The sequence below is a fragment of the Meleagris gallopavo genome, chromosome 29 (assembly GCF_905368555.1).
Source record: "Meleagris gallopavo chromosome 29, MGAL_WU_HG_1.1, whole genome shotgun sequence".
Taxonomy (NCBI): Eukaryota; Metazoa; Chordata; class Aves; order Galliformes; family Phasianidae; genus Meleagris; species Meleagris gallopavo.
In genome coordinates, this window is record NC_139432.1 from 2730114 (window position 1) to 2747236 (window position 17123).

The 17123-nt window shown below is 63.4% G+C and overlaps 1 protein-coding gene across 8 annotated transcripts; it reads left to right on the plus strand.

Annotated features, from left to right (window-relative positions):
* Positions 1 to 2145: 2145 nt before the first annotated feature.
* Positions 2146 to 15781, plus strand: UBTF (upstream binding transcription factor). 8 transcript variants are annotated; one of them, XM_085211018.1, is made up of 22 exons: positions 2146 to 2284; positions 6480 to 6608; positions 7655 to 7830; positions 7944 to 8027; positions 8522 to 8677; positions 9268 to 9332; positions 9866 to 9986; positions 10426 to 10536; positions 10784 to 10917; positions 11348 to 11489; positions 11663 to 11704; positions 12247 to 12360; positions 12464 to 12619; positions 12937 to 13092; positions 13183 to 13293; positions 13369 to 13457; positions 13610 to 13799; positions 13962 to 14009; positions 14171 to 14239; positions 14563 to 14709; positions 14956 to 15066; positions 15417 to 15781. In XM_085211018.1, the coding sequence occupies exons 2-22, from the start codon at positions 6551 to 6553 to the stop codon at positions 15528 to 15530; spliced, it is 2394 nt and encodes a 797-aa protein (XP_085067144.1). In that variant the 5' UTR covers positions 2146 to 2284; positions 6480 to 6550; the 3' UTR covers positions 15531 to 15781. The 8 variants fall into 8 exon arrangements, with proteins under 8 accessions (XP_085067144.1, XP_085067146.1, XP_085067142.1 ...); XM_085211016.1 differs by lacking the exon at positions 2146 to 2284 and adding an exon at positions 2429 to 2856; XM_085211017.1 differs by lacking the exon at positions 2146 to 2284 and adding an exon at positions 2429 to 2746.
* The last annotated feature ends 1342 nt before the right edge of the window (positions 15782 to 17123 follow it).

Consider the following 17123-nt stretch of genomic DNA (forward strand, 5'->3'; position numbering starts at 1 on the left):
GCCACCACCCCAAATGTCCCCATGGGATGCCCATTGCCACCACCACCAATGACCCTACAGAATGTTCATTGCCACCACCCCAAATATCCCCATTGGATGCTCACTACCACCACCCCAAATGTCTCCTTGTGGTCCCATGGGATGCTCATTGCCACCACCCCAAATGACCCTACAGAATGTTCATTGCCACCACCCCAAATATCCCCATTGGATGCTCACTGCCACCACCCCCAAATGTCCCTATGGGATGCCCATTGTTGCCACCACCCCAAATGTCCCCATTGGATGCTCACTACCACCACCCCAAATGTCCCCTTGTGGTCCCATGGGATACTCACTGCCACCACCACCCAAATGTCCCCATGGGATGCTCATTGCCACCACCCCAAATGTCCCCATGGGATGCTCATTGCCACCACCCCAAATGTCCCCATGGGATTGCTCATTGCCACCATCCCAAATGACCCTACAGAATGTTCATTGCCACCACCCCAAATGTCCCCATTGGATGCTCACTACCACCACCCCAAATGTCTCCTTGTGGTCTCATGTGATGCTCATTGCCACCATCCTAAATGACCCCATGTGATGCTCACTGCCATCACCCCAAATGTCCCCCCATGGCCCCATGGGATACTCATTGCCACTATCCCAAATGACCCTATAGAATGTTCACTGCTACCACCTCAAATGTCCCCTTGTGGTCCCATGGGATGCCCATTGCCACCATCCCAATTGTCCCCATGGGATTCTTATTGCCATCATCCCAAATATCCCCATAGGATGCTCACTACCACCACCCCAAACGTCCCCTTGTGGCCCCATGGGATGCTCACTGCCATCACCCCAAATATCCCCATGGAATATTCAGTGCCACCATCCCAAATGACCCTATAGAGTGTTCATTGCCACCACCCCAAAAGTCCCCACAGGATTCCTATTGCCACCACCCCAAATATCCCCATAGGATGTTCACTTCCACCACCCCAAATCTCCCCCTGTGGTTCCATGGGATGCTCACTGCCACCATCCCCAACGTCCCCATAGGATGCCCATTGCCATCACCCCAAATCCACCCCACATCCATCTGGGGACGCTCACCCCCTATTCTCCTCCCCACAGACATCCCATAGCCCGATGTACACAATGAAACATTTTGGGAATAAGGAGGTGGGCATTTATAGGGCCGATGGGGGACGACTGCACCCACACAGAGAGAAACACACTGACAAACGACCCTATAAGATGAACTGATAAGGGAAGTGCATCAATAAATGCCCCTATAAGATGAATTGATACGAGAAACGACCCTATAAGTTGAATTGATAGGGGATGTGCACCAATAAACGCCCCTATAAGATGAATTGATAGGAGAAATGACCCTATAAGATGAACTGATAAGGGAAACGACCCTGTAAGATGAATTGATAAGGGAAGTGCATGAATAAATGACCCTATAAGATGAACTGATAAGGGAAACGCGCTGATAAATGCCCCTATAAGATGAATTGATAAGGGAAACGACCCTATAAGTTGAATTGATAAGGGAAGTGCACCAATAAATGGCCCTATAAGATGAATTGATAAGAGAACGGCACTGAGAAGCTCCCTATAAATGAACTGATCAGAGAACCGCGCTGATAACCAACCCCCCACCCCCCACCCAGATGAACGGATGCGGGAATCGCGTCGATCCACGCATTTCCAAAGCCGATCTCTTTCAATAAGCGGCATTGATGGAAAAACCCGCACAGCGCAGGCGGTGCGGTGCGGTGCGGTGCGGTGCGGTGCGCGGTGCGGTGCGCGGTGCGGTGCGCGGTGCGGTGCGCGGTGCGGTGCGCGGTGCGGCCCCCGGGGGCCCCGCAGGCACCCGGAGAGCGGCGGTTTCACTGCGCGGAGCGGGGATTGGCTGCGGGGAATGACGCCCAACACAACAAAGGTGGAGTTGGGAGAAATTGCATTAAAAAAAAAAAAAAAAAAAAAATTAGAGAGAGAGCGACGGGGAAAGGAAGGGGGAGCGGGGAGGGACGGGCGGCGGGACGGACGGACGGAGGGGGGGGAGCCGGGAGGCGGCCGCTCGCTGCCCCCCGCCCGCCCCGCCGGGCTGAGCCCCGTATCCCGGCGGGGCCGCCCCGACCCCGTGCTGTGGTGGTGGTTCGGGGGGGGCTGGTTTGGGGGGGGTGGTGGTGTTAGGGGGGGATCCCCGCGCCCCCCCCTCTTTCCCACCACCCCCCCGTGTTTTTTTTCTTTTTTAAACGCAAACCCACCGAGGATTGTTGCACATGTAAGGAGATTTTTTTTCCTCTCCCCCCTCCCCCCCACCCCGCGCCGCTCCCCTCCTCTCTCCTTCCTCCTCCTCCTCCTCCTCTTTTTTTTTCCTCTCCCCCCTCCCCCCCCTTTCCCCCCCCGCCCCCCCCCCTCTTTTCCCTTCCCTCCCTCCGCCACACTGTTGCAAAAGCAAAGAGCAATAAAAAATCCCCGCGAGCGGCCGCGGGAACGCGGGGCGGCGGCGGCGGCGCCGCTGGGGAGCGGCCGAGGCTGGCGGCGGACCCCGGCGCGCAGAGCCCGGCTGATTGGAAGAGAAACGCAGCGCCATGGAGGCGGGGGAAGCGCGATCTCTCTGCGGGGACTGGAGCGCGTCCACGCCCGGGGCCAGCGCTGCAGAGCTGGCCGCCGTTCAACCGGCGCTCCCCGCCCCGGCCCCGCCGAGCCCCGGCCCCGCCGAGCCGCGGCCCCAGGCCCGCAGGTACGTGGGATCGGGGCAGCGCTGAGCCCCGCGCCGAACCCCGCAGCGAAACCCCGCGCGGCGCCGCGCCGCTCCGTGCCGCCGCTTTGTTCGGCCGCGCTCCGCGCTCGGTAAGCGCCGCCGCTCCGGGCCGCGTTCCCCGGCTCGTCTCTTTTCTCTCGCTTTCCCTCGCTTCGGTTTATTTTAATTTTTTTTCCCCCTCTCGGTTTTTGCTCCGTATTTTCTCCCCGTTCTCTTTATTTTATTTTCTTCTCTTTTTTTTTTTTTTTTTTTCGGCTTTCCGCTTTTTCCTCTCCCCGATCCGAAACCCGTCCGAGCTGAAATTCCCCCGGTTGTTTTTCGCCCCCCATCGCTCCTCGATTCCCCTCGCGACCATTTTCCCCCCTTTTAACTCCCCCGATTATTTATCCCCCTTCTTTTAATTTCCCCCCTTCCTTCCCCTCCGGCCTTCCGACTCTTTTCTCCCCTCGATTCTCCCCCCACCCCGACCCTCCTCCCGTCCCCCACCCTCCGATTCTTTTCTTTTTCAACCCTTTCTTTTTTCCTCGCCTCCAAACGAAGGCGGACGGCGGGGACGACGACGACGAAGACGGGGCGGAGGGGGGGGGGTTGGGTGGGAGGAAGGGAAACAACTCGAACCTAAGATGGAGCCGCTCGCGTGGGGCCCCCGCGGGCAGGAAGCGGCCGCCCGCTCCCCGCCGGGTCGGGCCGCGCTGCGGGGCTCCGCGCTGGGGCTCGGCGCGGGGGGAGCGCCCGGCTCGACGGCTGCGGCCTCGGCGCACCCCCCCTCCTCCTTCCCTTCCCTTCCCGGCCCTTCCCTGCCTTCCCTCCGCTCTCCTCCTCCCCGCTCCCTCCCTCCTTCCCGCTCGCCCTCCCTCCCTCCCGGCTCCGCAGCTGGATCCCGGGGGCAGGCTTCCAGCGCTGCGCTTGTTTTTCCCCAGCCCGGGTGAGTCGGGGAGCGCGGATCGGAGCGCCGGCTGCGTGCCCGGACGCGCCCGCTCCCTCCGGCCCCATTCCCACCCCCCCGGCTCTCCCCATCCCCTCCCCGCTTTATCCCCGCCGCACCTCCGCTTTATCCCGACGCCCCCCGCGCCTCCATCCTCGTTCCCCCGTACCTTTCTGCCCCTTTTTTCTCCTTTTTTTCCTCCCCTTCCCCCCACGCCTTAATTTCTCCATTATTTTTTTTTCTCCGTTTCATTTCCCTTTTTATTTTTTTTTCCTTTTCTCCTCTTTTTTTTTTTTTTAAACCCCCCCACCTTTTTTTTTTTTTTTTTTTTTTTCGCTCCCCTCCTCTCCCCCTTCCTTCCCTCTCGGCACCCCCCCCTCCCCTTTTCCCCAAATCCCCCTTCTCTCCTTTCTTCCCGACCCCAGGAGCGGTCCCGCAGCCCCCCGCCGGGTGGGTGGGTGCTTTGCGAGGAGGGGTCTGCGCGGGGGGGGGGGGCACACATACACACACACACACACACACGAGCGGCGGCAGCAGGAGAGGAGGAGGAGGAGGAGGGGGCGGCGGGGAGGGGGGGCCCAGCCGCTCCCCGGGGGTCGGTGCGGGGAGGTCGCGCTGCCCTCCCGGCTCTCTGCAGCTGCCCGGCCGCCCCCACCGGGCATCCCCGCCCCCCCTCCCCCCCCTCTCCTCTTCCTCCTCCCTTCTCCTTCTCCTTCCCCCCACGGCGGCTCCGGGGTTGTGGGGCTGCGGCGCGGCTCTTCCCAACCCCCCCCCCCCCCCATCCCTCCTCTCCTCCCTTTCCCCGTTCTCCTCCTCCTCCCCCTCTGCAGCCGGAGCTCGGGAGGTGGGTTCGGCTCCGGCTTTATAACCGCGGGGCCGCGCGGAGGGGCGGGCGCGGAGCGGTGCGGTGCGGCCATTGTGTGCGTGTGCCGCGCTCCGGGAGGGGGGAAGGGAAGGGAAGGAGAGAGGGAGGGAGAAGAGAGGGCGCGGAGCTCGGTAACGGCGTGGGGAAACGAGGGGGGAGGAAGGGAGAAGAAGGGAGAAAAGGGGGAGAGGAGCGCGGCCGCCCCATTGTCTGCGGGTGGGGGAGGCGGCGGGGGCGGGCGGAGGGGCCGCGGTCGGGAGGCGGCGGGAGGAGGAGAGGAGAGGAGCGGAGGAGGAGGAGGAGGCGCGGGGCCGCCGCGGTCCCACCCGGTCCGGTCCGTGCCGCCGCCGGAGGAGGAGGAGGAGGAGGAGGAGGAGACGCGGCGCTGCCGGGGGCGCGCGGGGCATGTGCGGCTCCCCGCCCCCGCCCGGCCCGGCCCCTTCCTCCCCCGCCTCCTCCTCCTCCTCACCCCCCTCCCGCAGGGCACGGGATGCAGCCCCCCCCCTCTCCTCCCCCCGCGGGGATCCCGGCGCGCCCCCGCCCGGGGATCCCTGTGCGCGCGCCCCGCCTTCCCCATCCCGCACAGCCGCCCCCCCCCATCCCGCACAGCCCGCCCCCCCAATCCTGCACAGCCCCCCCCAGCCCCCCCCATCCCGCACAGCCCGCCCCGCACAGCCCGCCCCAGCCCCCCCCCACCCCCCCCCCCAATTCTGCACAGCCAGCCCCAGCCCCCCCCCATCCCGCACAGCCCGCCTCCCGCGCGGCACCGCCCCCCCCCGGGGCTGCGGCCTGTGTGCCCCGCGCTGCTCTGGGGCTCCTGAGAGCGTTGAGCCCCCCTCCCTCCCCCCCATTCCTAGAGGTCTCTGCATGGAACCCTCCCCCCCCACCCCGCTCCAATGCTGGGCCTCTTCATAGGGAGCCCTGTGAGCACCCCCAGTCTGCCCCTGTGCTCCACTGTGCAGAGACCCCCCCCCATAGAGACCCCCTCGTACGGCCCCCCCCCCCATACAGATCCTCTCATGGGTTCCCCCGCAGGCCCCGCTCTCCCCATACAGATCTCTGTGTGAGGATGTGGGGACCCCCCCTCAGGCCCTGCCCCCTCACAAAGATCCTCTCATGGAGACCCCTCAGGCCTGTACCCTCCCCCCCCCCCATATGGAGCTCGGCATGAGACCCCTCCTCAGCTCCTGATCCCCCCACCCCCCACACACAGAGATCCCCTCATGGAAAACACCCCTCAGGCCTTCTACCCCCCCACCCACAAAGGTCTCCATAAAGACCCCCCCGTCAGGCCTTGTGCCACCTCCCATAGGATCCCTGTCTGGGGACCCCCCCCATCAGGCCTTGTGTCTCCCACTCTATGCTGATCCCCCCCCCCCATGGGGTTTCTGCCCTCCCCCCCCCCATGAGGTGTCCTCTCAGCCTTGCAGCCTGCTCTGCTCTGCTCTGCTCCCCCCCCCAAAATCTGTCAGACTGCTGAGCTGTGGGGTCCCCACCCCTGCAGCCCCACTGACAAAATGCCCCCCTCCCCCCCAGCTCATCCTCCCATGGGGGGGGTCATTTCCTAAAGGGGCCCTGCTGAGATCTTCCCCTCATTTCAGGGGGGGTCACACCGGCTGCCCTTTGGGCCCTCTCTTTTAGAGCTCCATCCCTTCCCTCCGGGGGCTTCTCTCTGTGCCCCCCCATCTCAGTGACACCCCCTGCCTATTTTCCCCCCCCAACCCACAGCACGGAGGGGACGCTGACACCCCCTCAAACCTCACCCAGCCGTGGCGGGTAGGAAGGCGGCACCCCCTCATGACAGAGGGGGGTACAAAGGAGGAGCCAGGAGGTTTATTGGAGGGGGGGGGCGGGGGGGGGGCTGTGCTGTTCTCCCCCCGTGCCCCCCCCCCACAGCCTGATGCTCCCCTCCTGTCCTGCAGAGCGCAGCGGCACTGAGCGACGGTAGCGCCCGGCGCCGGCGGGGACCGTGCTGGCCTCAGGCAGGTGGAGGATGAACGGCGACGCCGAGTGCCCTGCAGACTTGGAAATGACAGCTCCCAAAAACCAAGGTGAGGGGCAGCCCCCCCGGCCCACCCCCCCACCCCCAAACCTGTGCAGCGTGAGAAGGCGGGGGTGGCAAACCATCGTCCCGCGGGGTTGTGTGGGGATGCTGCAGGGATGCCGTGCGCTGCAGGGATGCTGTGGGCCGCCCCTTTGGGTGGGGGGGGGGAAAGGGGTGGGCGCCGGTTTTGCTCTCGGAACAGCTCATTTTAGGTTGGCACAAAGAGCTCAGCGCCCAACCCCACATCTGGGCTGAATTATGGCCATGCTGTTACCTCGGGCCCCCTGGCTGCCAGAGCTCAGAGCAGAGCTGGGAGGAGGTGGGGAGAGCAGTGAGGCGATGGCAATGGGGGTCCTGTCAGCACTGGGGGGGCTCTGCTATCCCCCAGTGCCACCCTGGCCCACCTCCCCCCCTCCCCCCAACCCCGGTCCCTCCTTTGTTGCTGTGGGTCAGATACCCCACGCGTGGCAGCGCAGCACGTGTCCATTGCTGGGTCTTGAGGTGGATTTAATTACAGCAGGGCAACGTTCCCAATATAGAGCAGCTCAGTGGTGCCAGCGGAGCCGGGATAAATCCGGCATGGGACGCAGGCGGCTCCATTCATCCTCATAGTGGGGGGAGGGGGGGGGGATCCCAGGCAGGGAGGTGGCACTGCGGGCTCGGGACCCCCTGCCCTGTGTCACTGCAGCATCCCTGCGCTCCGACCTTGGCGGAGGTCAGAATGTGGTGCTCCCCATAGCAGCAAACACAGCACAGGGGTGCATCGCCCCACACGCAGTGGGGTTTTTCCTGGCTCACGGGGCTCTGTGTCCGTGCTGGGGGAGCACTGTGCCCTTATCTGATGGCACACCAGGAGGAACGAGTCCCTCTGGTTTGCAACCGGTGCGTTTTGCAGCTCCTGCCTGCAGCAAGTTGCTGGGGGGGTGATGGAAAGAGCCACCAGGTCCCTTTGATCTGTAATCTGTTGCACGTGGATGCGGCCAGCAGAGCTGCACGCTGGGAGCTGTAGTCCCTGCACCGCCCTGTGGCTGAGCACCTTTCTGTGCCCTGCAGACCGCTGGTCGCAGGAGGACATGCTGACTCTGCTGGAGTGCATGAAGAACAACCTGCCTTCCAACGACGGGAGCAAGTTCAAGACCACCGAGTCCCACCTGGACTGGGAGAAAGTGGCTTTCAAGGACTTCTCGGGGGAGATGTGCAAGATGAAGTGGATGGAGATCTCCAACGAGGTGAGCGTGCTGCTGCCGTGGGGTGTCCCGAGGGGTGTGGGCTCCTCCAGCCCCACCGCCTGTGGGACGGCTTGGTGGCAGTGGTGTGACAACTCCCCCCCCCCTACCAACAGGTGAGGAAATTTCGGACCCTCACGGAGCTCATCATGGATGCTGAGGAGCACGTGAAGAATCCTTACAAGGGCAAAAAGCTCAAGGTAAGCCGTGGGGTTTATCCCCCCCAACAAGGGGAACCTGCCCTCGCCAGGCTGGAGGCCGGGTTGGGGCTGTCACTGTGCCAGCATGTCCCGAGGCAGCTCGGCGGCCCTGGGCCCAGGCCAAGCTCAGGGTACATTTCATACGGCCGGACGCGGCGCTGGGAGCTTGCAGCCAAGTTTAGCAGCAGGGGCTGGGTCCTATTCCTGGCCTGCCAGGCTGGGGGGCTCGTGCTGGGCAGCCTGGGGCGCTGGTGCTGTGTGGGGGTGGGGGACGCGGCCGCCTCCTGCCTCAGTTTCCCCCTGTGCCTGACCCCAAACTCACTTCTGAGCAGGCAGCCCTTGTCCACAGAGTGTCTCCTTCCCTGTCTGTGGGGCTGCGATGTGGCACAGCACAGGGAGCCGGGGCTGAACCCTGCAGTGCCAGGGGTTGGGGGCTGGCTGGCTTTGGCTGCTCGGTGTTTGTTTGGATGTTCACCCCTCTGCCCTCTCCCCAGAAACACCCCGACTTCCCCAAGAAGCCCCTGACTCCCTACTTTCGCTTCTTCATGGAGAAGCGAGCCAAATACGCCAAGCTTCACCCCGAAATGAGCAACCTGGATCTCACCAAGATCCTGTCCAAGAAATACAAGGAGCTTCCCGAGAAGAAAAAGGTAGGGGTGGGGGAACCAGCCGGCTCCTTGTGCCACGTGTGCCTCCCTGCCCCACGCTGGGGACTCCAGCTCTCCCAGTACAACCAGCAGAGCCCAGCTCCTGCCTGGCTTAGGTGTCACCCGGCTGCTGGTTCAGCCCCGTCGGACCAGTCCGGCTCCCTGCCCTGCTTCCCAGGACTGCAGGGTGGGGGTGGAGGTTCTGTCTGTCTGTCCGTCCGTCCCTTCCAGACAACACTGGGTGGTGGCTTTGCCGTGGGGTGGGACGTGCTGGGATTAACGAGGAGCTCTCACGGTGCCGGCTGGCCGCGCTGGCACTGGGACAGTCACCTCGGGTCAGTTTGTCACCAGCAGCAGAGGGCCGGGGTGCAAAGTCCTCCGTGTCACTCGCCCACATCCGGCTCCTTGCCAGGGCTGCCCGTGGGATGGGACAGGAGGTCGGGGTGGGTTCCTGCCTCTTGGGTTGGAAACCCACATCTGGGAGCAGTCCTGGGGCTGGAGCCCCTTAGGGGCAGTGGGGCCAGCCCAGCTTGCAGGATCAGCATGCCCGTTCCCCGTGCTGACGTCCCTCTCTGCCTCCTGGTTGTCCCCAGATGAAATACATCCAGGACTTCCAGCGAGAGAAGCAGGAGTTTGAGAGGAACCTGGCGAGGTTCAGGTGAGAGGCAGCCCTGTGTCCCCATGGTGGGAGCCCTGCTGGGCGCTGCAGGAGGGAGGGGGGAGCTGCAGAAGGGAGCCTCAGCCAGAGGACCAGCAATGCTCTGCGGGTTGGGAATGCCAGGGGAGGCACTGCTAAATGCTGAAGCCTCTGCCCTGCTCCCTGCAGACCTTCCCCTTGAGCTGGGGTGCTGCAGTTCCAGTGGGTCCTGGTGCTCCCATTGCCTGCTGCTGCTCCAGGGATGCACTGAGCCCAGGGCCTTGGAGGAGCTGCTCAGAGCTGGCACACCCCAGAGCTCAAATCTCTCCTAGAACCCTTCTGTTCTTTTTGGGGATGCCAGGATTCAGGAGTTGGACTCGGTGGTCCTTACGGGCCCCTTTTGGCTCGGGGTGTTTATGATCCCATAATACCAACTCCGTGGTGGCTCAGGCTGCAGTGTGGGTTCCCCCTTCGCGGGGAGGGTTTGGGGTGCTCACCTTCCACCGTCGGCCTCCGTAACGCTCCCCCCTTCCCCACCTCCCTGCCGGGTAAAGGGAAGATCACCCGGACCTCATCCAGAACGCCAAGAAATCTGACGTCCCCGAAAAACCCAAGACCCCCCAGCAGCTGTGGTACAACCACGAGAAGAAGATCTACCTGAAAGTGCGTCCAGATGTGAGTACGGTGGGGGGGGTGCGTGTGAGTGTGAGTGTGAGTGCTGGGGGTGCTGCACCCCGCTGCTGGGGGAGAGGAGGGGGAACGAGAGAAGCGCTGTAGGGAGGACGGGTTGCAGGAAGGAGCTCCCAGCAGTCTGGACAGAGGTAAGGAGGGCTCTGCACACCTAGGAGAGGCTCAGGGGGTACAGACCCCCCCGTTTTTGGCTGTAGGGGTGACCACGGCCTTTCACATGAGTCAGGGAGGCAGAGATTCCCAGCACAGACATCCACCTCCGGCCATGCCCCACACTCGCACGCACTCCATTCCCCAGCCGTGAGCTCGGCTCGTGGCCCCCCTGGCTCCTGCCAGGGCTCAGGGTACGCCCTGCTATATTTTTTTTCCCCTCCTTTTTTTGGATTTTACCCCTCTGCCCTCACCTCTGGCTTTGGGTTTTCAGGCCACCACGAAGGAGGTGAAAGAGTCGCTGGGCAAGCAGTGGTCTCAACTCTCCGATAAAAAGAGGCTGAAATGGATTCATAAGGCCCTGGAACAGCGGAAGGAGTACGAGGTAGGGAGCAGCCTCGCCCCGTCCCCTCCATACTGCCCCTGCAATCACTCTGCCCGGCCCAGCAGCCGCCCCAGTAGCCAGGTGGGGTTCAGCCAGGTCCCTAGTGAGAGCCCTGCGTCCTCCAGTGCTGTTTGGAGAAGTGCCCTGGGGAGATGGTTAGGGCAATGGTCGGCTTCTCGTTCCTCCTCCTCTGGCCCCAGCCTGGCGGGGACCGCAGTGCTCTGCTGACTGCTCTCCATCCTCACAGGAGATCATGCGTGACTACATCCAGAAGCACCCCGAGCTGAACCTCAGCGAGGAGGGCATCACCCGCTCCACACTCACCAAGGCTGAGCGGCAGCTCAAGGATAAATTCGACGGGCGACCCACCAAACCGCCTCCGTGAGTGCTGCTCTCAGAGTGGGGCTCTGTGCGGTGGGAGGGAGGCAGCAGGAGCTCTGCCTGCCTTTGGGCCCCACTTTTGGGGGCTGCTTGTGGCGCTGATGGTCACGGAGTCGCAGCCTGGTTGGGTCGGAGGGGATCTTAAAGCCCCCCCTGCCGTGGGCTGCTTGCCTGCACCACGTCAAACTTCCCAGGGCCCATCCGTGGCATTGGGCACCATCAGGTCTGCATTGTAAGCTCCCTTTAAGGAGCTGTAGGGTTCACAGAGGGTCTCAGCAGGGTTTAAGGCAGTGCCGTGTGGGTACAATCCAGCCGCATCAGCCCACGCTTTCCTTACCTGGCTCAGCACTTCCCTTACGCAGCCCAGAGGGTCTGCAGGCACCCCTCCAGTGCCACGGTCCCTCATGCCACCCCCCTGCATCCCTTGCAGGAATAGCTACTCCCTGTACTGTGCAGAGCTGATGGCCAACATGAAAGACGTGCCCAGCACGGAGCGGATGGTGCTGTGCAGCCAGCAGTGGAAGCTGCTCTCCCAGAAGGAGAAGGACGCGTACCACAAAAAGTGTGACCAGGTGAGTGCTGGGGGGGTGGGGGCACACGGGGTCCTTGCTCACCTCCCCTGTGCTCTGTTTGCCTGTGTGGGGCAGCACGTGGTGCTTGCGGAGGGTGCTTTTGCTGTAGGCTGGGTCGGCAGCAGTGGGGTGGGAGGATCCCTGGGTAACCCCGCATCTCCCTTTCCCACCAGAAAAAGAAAGACTACGAGATCGAGCTGCTCCGCTTCCTGGAGGTGAGTGGCATCCCTGGCTGCTGTGCCCAGCTGCCTTGTGCTCGAATGCAAGCATGGGGAGGAAGCTGACACTGCATGGGGAAGGGGGGGCTGCGAGTGCAGCGCTGCCAGCCTCTTGCTTCCTTCCCTCAGTCAGAATGAGGGTGTGTGCGTGTGAGTGGGAAGCTGCCCTGGGGCCCCCGGCACCACGTTTGTCCCTGACGGATGTGACGTGGCCACAGTGAGGGCACAGGGCGGAAAACCCATCCGGAAGCACGCGCCGCTCTGCCCTGCAGGGCTGAGAGGAAGCAGATGAGACAGTGGGGGTGGGCGGAGATGGGGCTGGAGAGGAGGAACGGTGCCCTGTGAGGGGCTGGTGGGGTGTGGGGACCCCGGCACGGGTGCTTGGCTGGCTTCTGGGCTCAGCACAGCTCCCGCTCCGTGAGCCGTGGGCTCTGCAGCCAGCCGAGAGCTTTGCTTCCTGCTCAGCAGCCCGCAGTTGTGTTAATGCCTCGTTAGCATCGGGCCTGCAGCTCTCTGAGCCCGTCTGTGTCTGTGTGCAGAGCCTGCCCGAGGAGGAGCAGCAGCGGGTGCTGGGCGAGGAGAAAATGTTGGGCGGCAGTCGGAAAGGGGCGACGAGTCCCGCATCCAAAAAGTCCTCGCCGGAGACCGGCAAGGTGAGGGGGTGGCAGGAGGAGGGTGGGCGCACGCTGGGGACGCGGGACGGGGCTGCTGGCGCCCATCGTGTGCTCCCTCACCCACACCTGTGTGTGCCCCCAGGCCAGCTCCGAGAAGCCCAAGCGGCCCATCTCAGCCATGTTCATCTTCTCGGAGGAGAAACGGAAGCAGCTGCAGGAGGAGCGGCCGGAGCTGTCGGAGAGCGAGCTGACACGGCTGCTGGCACGCATGTGGAACGACCTCTCCGAGAAGAAGAAGGTGGGCAACGTCCCCAGCCCATCGCCCCACCCCATCTCACGCGGCCCAGCTCTCAGTGCACCACCCGTCCCTGCGGGGGGCTTCGCTCATCTTGGGCGGCACGGCAGGGCTGACCCTGGCAGCATCACAGCTGCACCCGTCGCAACCCTCCGGGTCAGCCCCAGCCTCGGCTCAAAGGCTGGAAGGTGGCAGGGAGCCCTGGGACACCCGTGTGTGGTGGGGGGCTGCAGCACGTTGGGTGAAGGGCGTCCCAGCCCCTCCTGGTGCTCAGCGGGGGGGTCGGTGCCCCCTCTCATCCCTCATCTGCCCCTTCCCAGGCCAAGTACAAGGCACGGGAGGCAGCCATGAAGGCGCAGTCGGAGAAGAAGCACGGCTCTGATAAGGAGGAACGCGGGAAGCTGCCCGAGTCCCCAAAAACAGCGGAGGAGATTTGGCAGCAGAGCGTCATCGGGGACTACCTGGCACGTTTTAAGGTGGGGAGAGGAGCTGGGGGGGTCGGGGGGTTGGTGACGGGGCCCACGTGTCCTGGCGGAGACTGATGACGTGCTGGGTCTGTGCTGCAGAACGACCGGGGGAAGGCACTGAAGGCCATGGAGGCCACTTGGAACAACATGGAGAAGAAGGAGAAGCTGATGTGGATCAAGAAGGCGGCGGAGGATCAGAAGCGATACGAGGTGCGTCCCTGCCCCCTCCCCACACCCTGCCCTGGTGCTGCCCACGTCCCCTGACCGCTCTCTCCTGCTGCTCAGAGGGAGCTGAGCGAGATGAGGGCTCCCCCGTGCTCCACCAACTCTGCCAAGAAAGTGAAGTTCCAGGGAGAGCCAAAGAAACCCCCCATGTGAGTACCGGGGAGCCTGGGTGAGCTGCGTGGGGCACGAGGAGCATCGTTCGGGCCGTGCTGGGCTGAGAAAGCTGCGCTTTGGATGCGGGGGGTGAACCTCCCCCCCTAAGACGCACTGCCTGAGCTCAGCTCCCTGCCCCCTCCTGCAGGAACGGTTACCAGAAGTTCTCCCAGGAGCTGCTGTCCAACGGGGAGCTGAACCACCTCCCTCTGAAGGAGCGGATGGTGGAGATCGGCAGCCGCTGGCAGCGCATCTCGCAGGGCCAGAAGGACCACTATAAGAAGCTGGCGGAGGAGCAGCAGAAGCAGTACAAGGTGCACCTCGACATCTGGCTCAAGGTGAGCGCTGGGAGGAGGCAGAGCTCCCGGCTGCATCCCGAGATGCTCGCTGTGCCCGTGGGACGTGGGGGCTGTCGAGTGGCTTAATAACAAACGTGTGCCTGGGAATGGGGAACTGCGTGCTGGAGCTGTGAGGTCTGAGCTCCCCCTCTGTCTCCGCAGAGCCTCTCGCCCCAGGAGCGGGCTGCCTACAAGGAACACACCTCCAACGTGAGTGTCCTCCTGTGGGGTGAGGTTGGGGGTCCTGAGCCGGGCGGGAGCCTCGTCTGCAGCGCCGCTTTTGGGGGCTTTGCTTCGCAGCCCCGTGGGTTTGCTCAGCGCTGGGTTCATGCGTTGCTCAGAGAGCTTCTCCTCCTTCCCTCCCCGTGCAGAAACGCAAGAGCATAGGGAAGATCCGGGGCCCCAACCCCAAGATGAAGCCAACGATGCAGTCCAAGTCGGTGAGTTCAGCACTGCGCCGTTCCTGGGCTGGGGGCACCTTTGGGCGGGGATCTCAGGGCGATGCTGGTGTTTCCTGCAGCCTTCCCATCCCTTGGGACAGCAAAACGAGGGCTGTTCCCAAACCTGTGCCCAAAAACCCACTTGGGGTCAGCGGGACCCCGCTGTCATCTGTGGCAGCACCGAGGGCCTTTTGGGGGACGTTGGTGGAGCCGTCTCATCTCCTGCTGCTTTGCGGCTGGAGGAAGCCGATGGCTGGTGGCCAAGGACAGCTGCCCCCCACCAACACACCACCAACTCCCCCCCCTTTCCCCCCCCCCAACAGGAGTCAGAGGACGACGACGATGATGAAGAGGACGAGGACGATGATGATGAAGACGAAGACGACGACGACGACAACGGGGACTCGTCGGAGGAGGGCGGCGATTCCTCAGAGTCCAGCAGTGAGGAGGAGAGCGAGGATGGAGATGAGGTGAGCTGGGGGGGACGCACATCGTGGGGGGGTCCCATCTCTCAGCCCCTCCAGGGATGGGGAGGGGGGTAGGGGAACAACGCCACCGACCCGGGGCTGCTGCGGTGACGGGTTGTGGGGGGGGGGGGGTGCAGGAGGGAAGCGGCGGGGGCACTTTGGGGACCCCCCCAGCACGTCCCCGGGGGGGGGCACGAGGAGCGGACCTGCCGGACGTACTGAGTCTGGTCTCGGCTCCGTTTGCGCCAGTGTGAATGCGAGCAGAGGCAAAGCTTTGCGCCGGCGCAGCTGCAGTCACACTATGCTGGATGGCGCTGGGGTCAGAAACCGTGTCCGTGCCTCGTGCTCGCCCCCGGACAGGTGAGGTGCCCCCCCCCAAACTCCCCCCCAATCCACCCCCCCCCTCTCTTTGCCCCCCCGCTCAGCTCAGCCCCGCGCCTCCTCCTTCCCCCGGCTGGGCAGAAGGGGGGAAACTGAGGCGCGAGGCGAGGAGGAGGGGGGGGGGGGGCACAGCACGGAGCCAGGAGGCTGAGTGAGAGCAGAGCCCCCCCCCCATCCGCCCCCTGAAATCCCATCGCCCCCCTCATCGTGTGCCGGGGGGGGAGGCAGGGACCCCACGGCACAGCAGGGAGGGCACACGGGGCTGGGGGAGGCACCCAGCAGTGCTGCCACTGACCGCCCCCCCCCCCTTTTATTACCCCCCCCCGCAGAACGACGATGACGATGAGGATGAGGACGATGAAGATGAGGACGACAACGACTCGGAGGGCAGCAGCAGCTCCTCCTCCTCCTCCGGGGATTCCTCCGATTCCGACTCCAACTGAGCTCTTAGTAACGCCCTGCAGTTTTCTCGGTTTTGGCCCCGTTTTTCTTCGCCCCCCCCCCCCCCCCCCCTCGCTCACACAGCCCAAACCTTTTCATCCCCCCCCCCCCCCCCCCCAAAATGAACTGCAGGACCCCCTGGGAGCGGGGCCAGAAGTGCCCCCCACGCTGTGCTCTCACTGTGGAGGTGAAGCAGGGGGGGGGAGGTGATTTTCCGTGCCCCCCCCCCCCCCCCCCCCAAATACAGAACCCCTCTTCGTGCTGACGGGGAGTGCAGGGGGGGGACGACGACGACGACGACGACAATTTTTGGGGTTTTTTTCCTATTTTTGTTGAATTTCGGTCGTTCTTTTCGGAGGTTCGCCCCCATTTCCTCGCTGCCAGCTCCGGACTTTATACATAAAGAAACAAAAACAAAGAGAAGAAAAAAAAAACAACAACAACAACAAAATCCCCCCCCCTTCCATCCTATTTCCCCCCCCCCTCCATTTTTTTTTTTTGTAAAAAAAAAACAAAAAAACAACAAACACACAAAAAAATATAAACCCCCCCCCCTCCTCCTCCTTCCTCCCCTCCACCCACCAGACCCTCGCAGGACATGAGCTGAGCTGCTCAGGACTCAGATGCTCGCCCCCCCCCCGGGGCTTTTGGGGGCGCCCCCCCCCCCCAAAAAAAAACTTTGTACAGAAGCTGCACGGAGATCTCCACATCCCAGCACTGAGTGCCACCGGCGCGTCCCCCCCCCTCCCCCCCCCTCCAGGGGACACGGGGACATTTGGGGAGGGGTGGGACGAGGGGGGGGAGGGGGGAATTTGGGGCCGGGGGGGGGGGGAGGGGAGCCGTGGCACGCAGTGACCAATGTGGGGGGGGGCGGAGGGGGGGGGTTCCTGTCTGTGTTGTTGGTGGTTGTTGTGCCGTTGTATTTTATTTTATTCTTTATTTTTTTTTCCTTTTTATAAAACGAGAAAGATCCATCTTTTTTTTTTTTTTTTTTTTAACCCCCCCCCCTTATTTTAACCCCCCCCCCTCCCCGTATCTCCAGTGAAGCCGCTCCTCTCCCTTCACCCTCTGGGTCCCTCCCTCCAAACTGTAAATATTGGGGCACTTGGGGGTTTATTTTGGGGGGGGGGAGGTTTTGGGGCCCGGGGTGGGTGCGTGGGGGGGGGGGCCTGGTGGCACCTGCCTGAGCCCCCCCCCCTTTTTTAAGCAGACACGAGCACCAGCAATCCCATGGCACCCCCCCGCAGCTCCCAGCCCCCCACCCCGCTGAGGGCCCCCCCAGACCCCATTCTGTTGGGGGGGGGGGGCACAAAGTGTTCCCCAAATCCCCCCCCCCCGTCCCTAAAATGGAGCCGGGATGGGGACCTCAAGGTGGGGGGGGGGGTGGGAACGGGAGCTGAGGGGGGGGGCTTAATGTGCTTTAATTCAGTGTTTTCTCTTGTTTTAACCCAAATCTCCACTGTGGGGGGAGGGGGGCACACGGGGGGGGCATTGAGGCTGCAGTGGGGGGGGTTGTAACGCCCCCCTCCCCCCTCCGGCTTTGCTGTTCTCAGCCCCCCCCCAAAAGCTTTGGGGGCTCCCCGGAAATAATCGAG

What these genes read in the sequence shown, in the direction of transcription:
- UBTF (XM_085211018.1), top strand. Translation starts at nt 6,551, where the DNA reads ATGAACGGCGACGCCGAGTGCCCTGCAGACTTGGAAATGACAGCTCCC. An exon ending in ACCTGAAAGTGCGTCCAGAT is followed by an intron (nt 9,987 to 10,425) that starts GTGAGTACGGTG and finishes TTGGGTTTTCAG; the next exon opens with GCCACCACGAAGGAGGTGAA. An exon ending in ACCACAAAAAGTGTGACCAG is followed by an intron (nt 11,490 to 11,662) that starts GTGAGTGCTGGG and finishes CTTTCCCACCAG; the next exon opens with AAAAAGAAAGACTACGAGAT.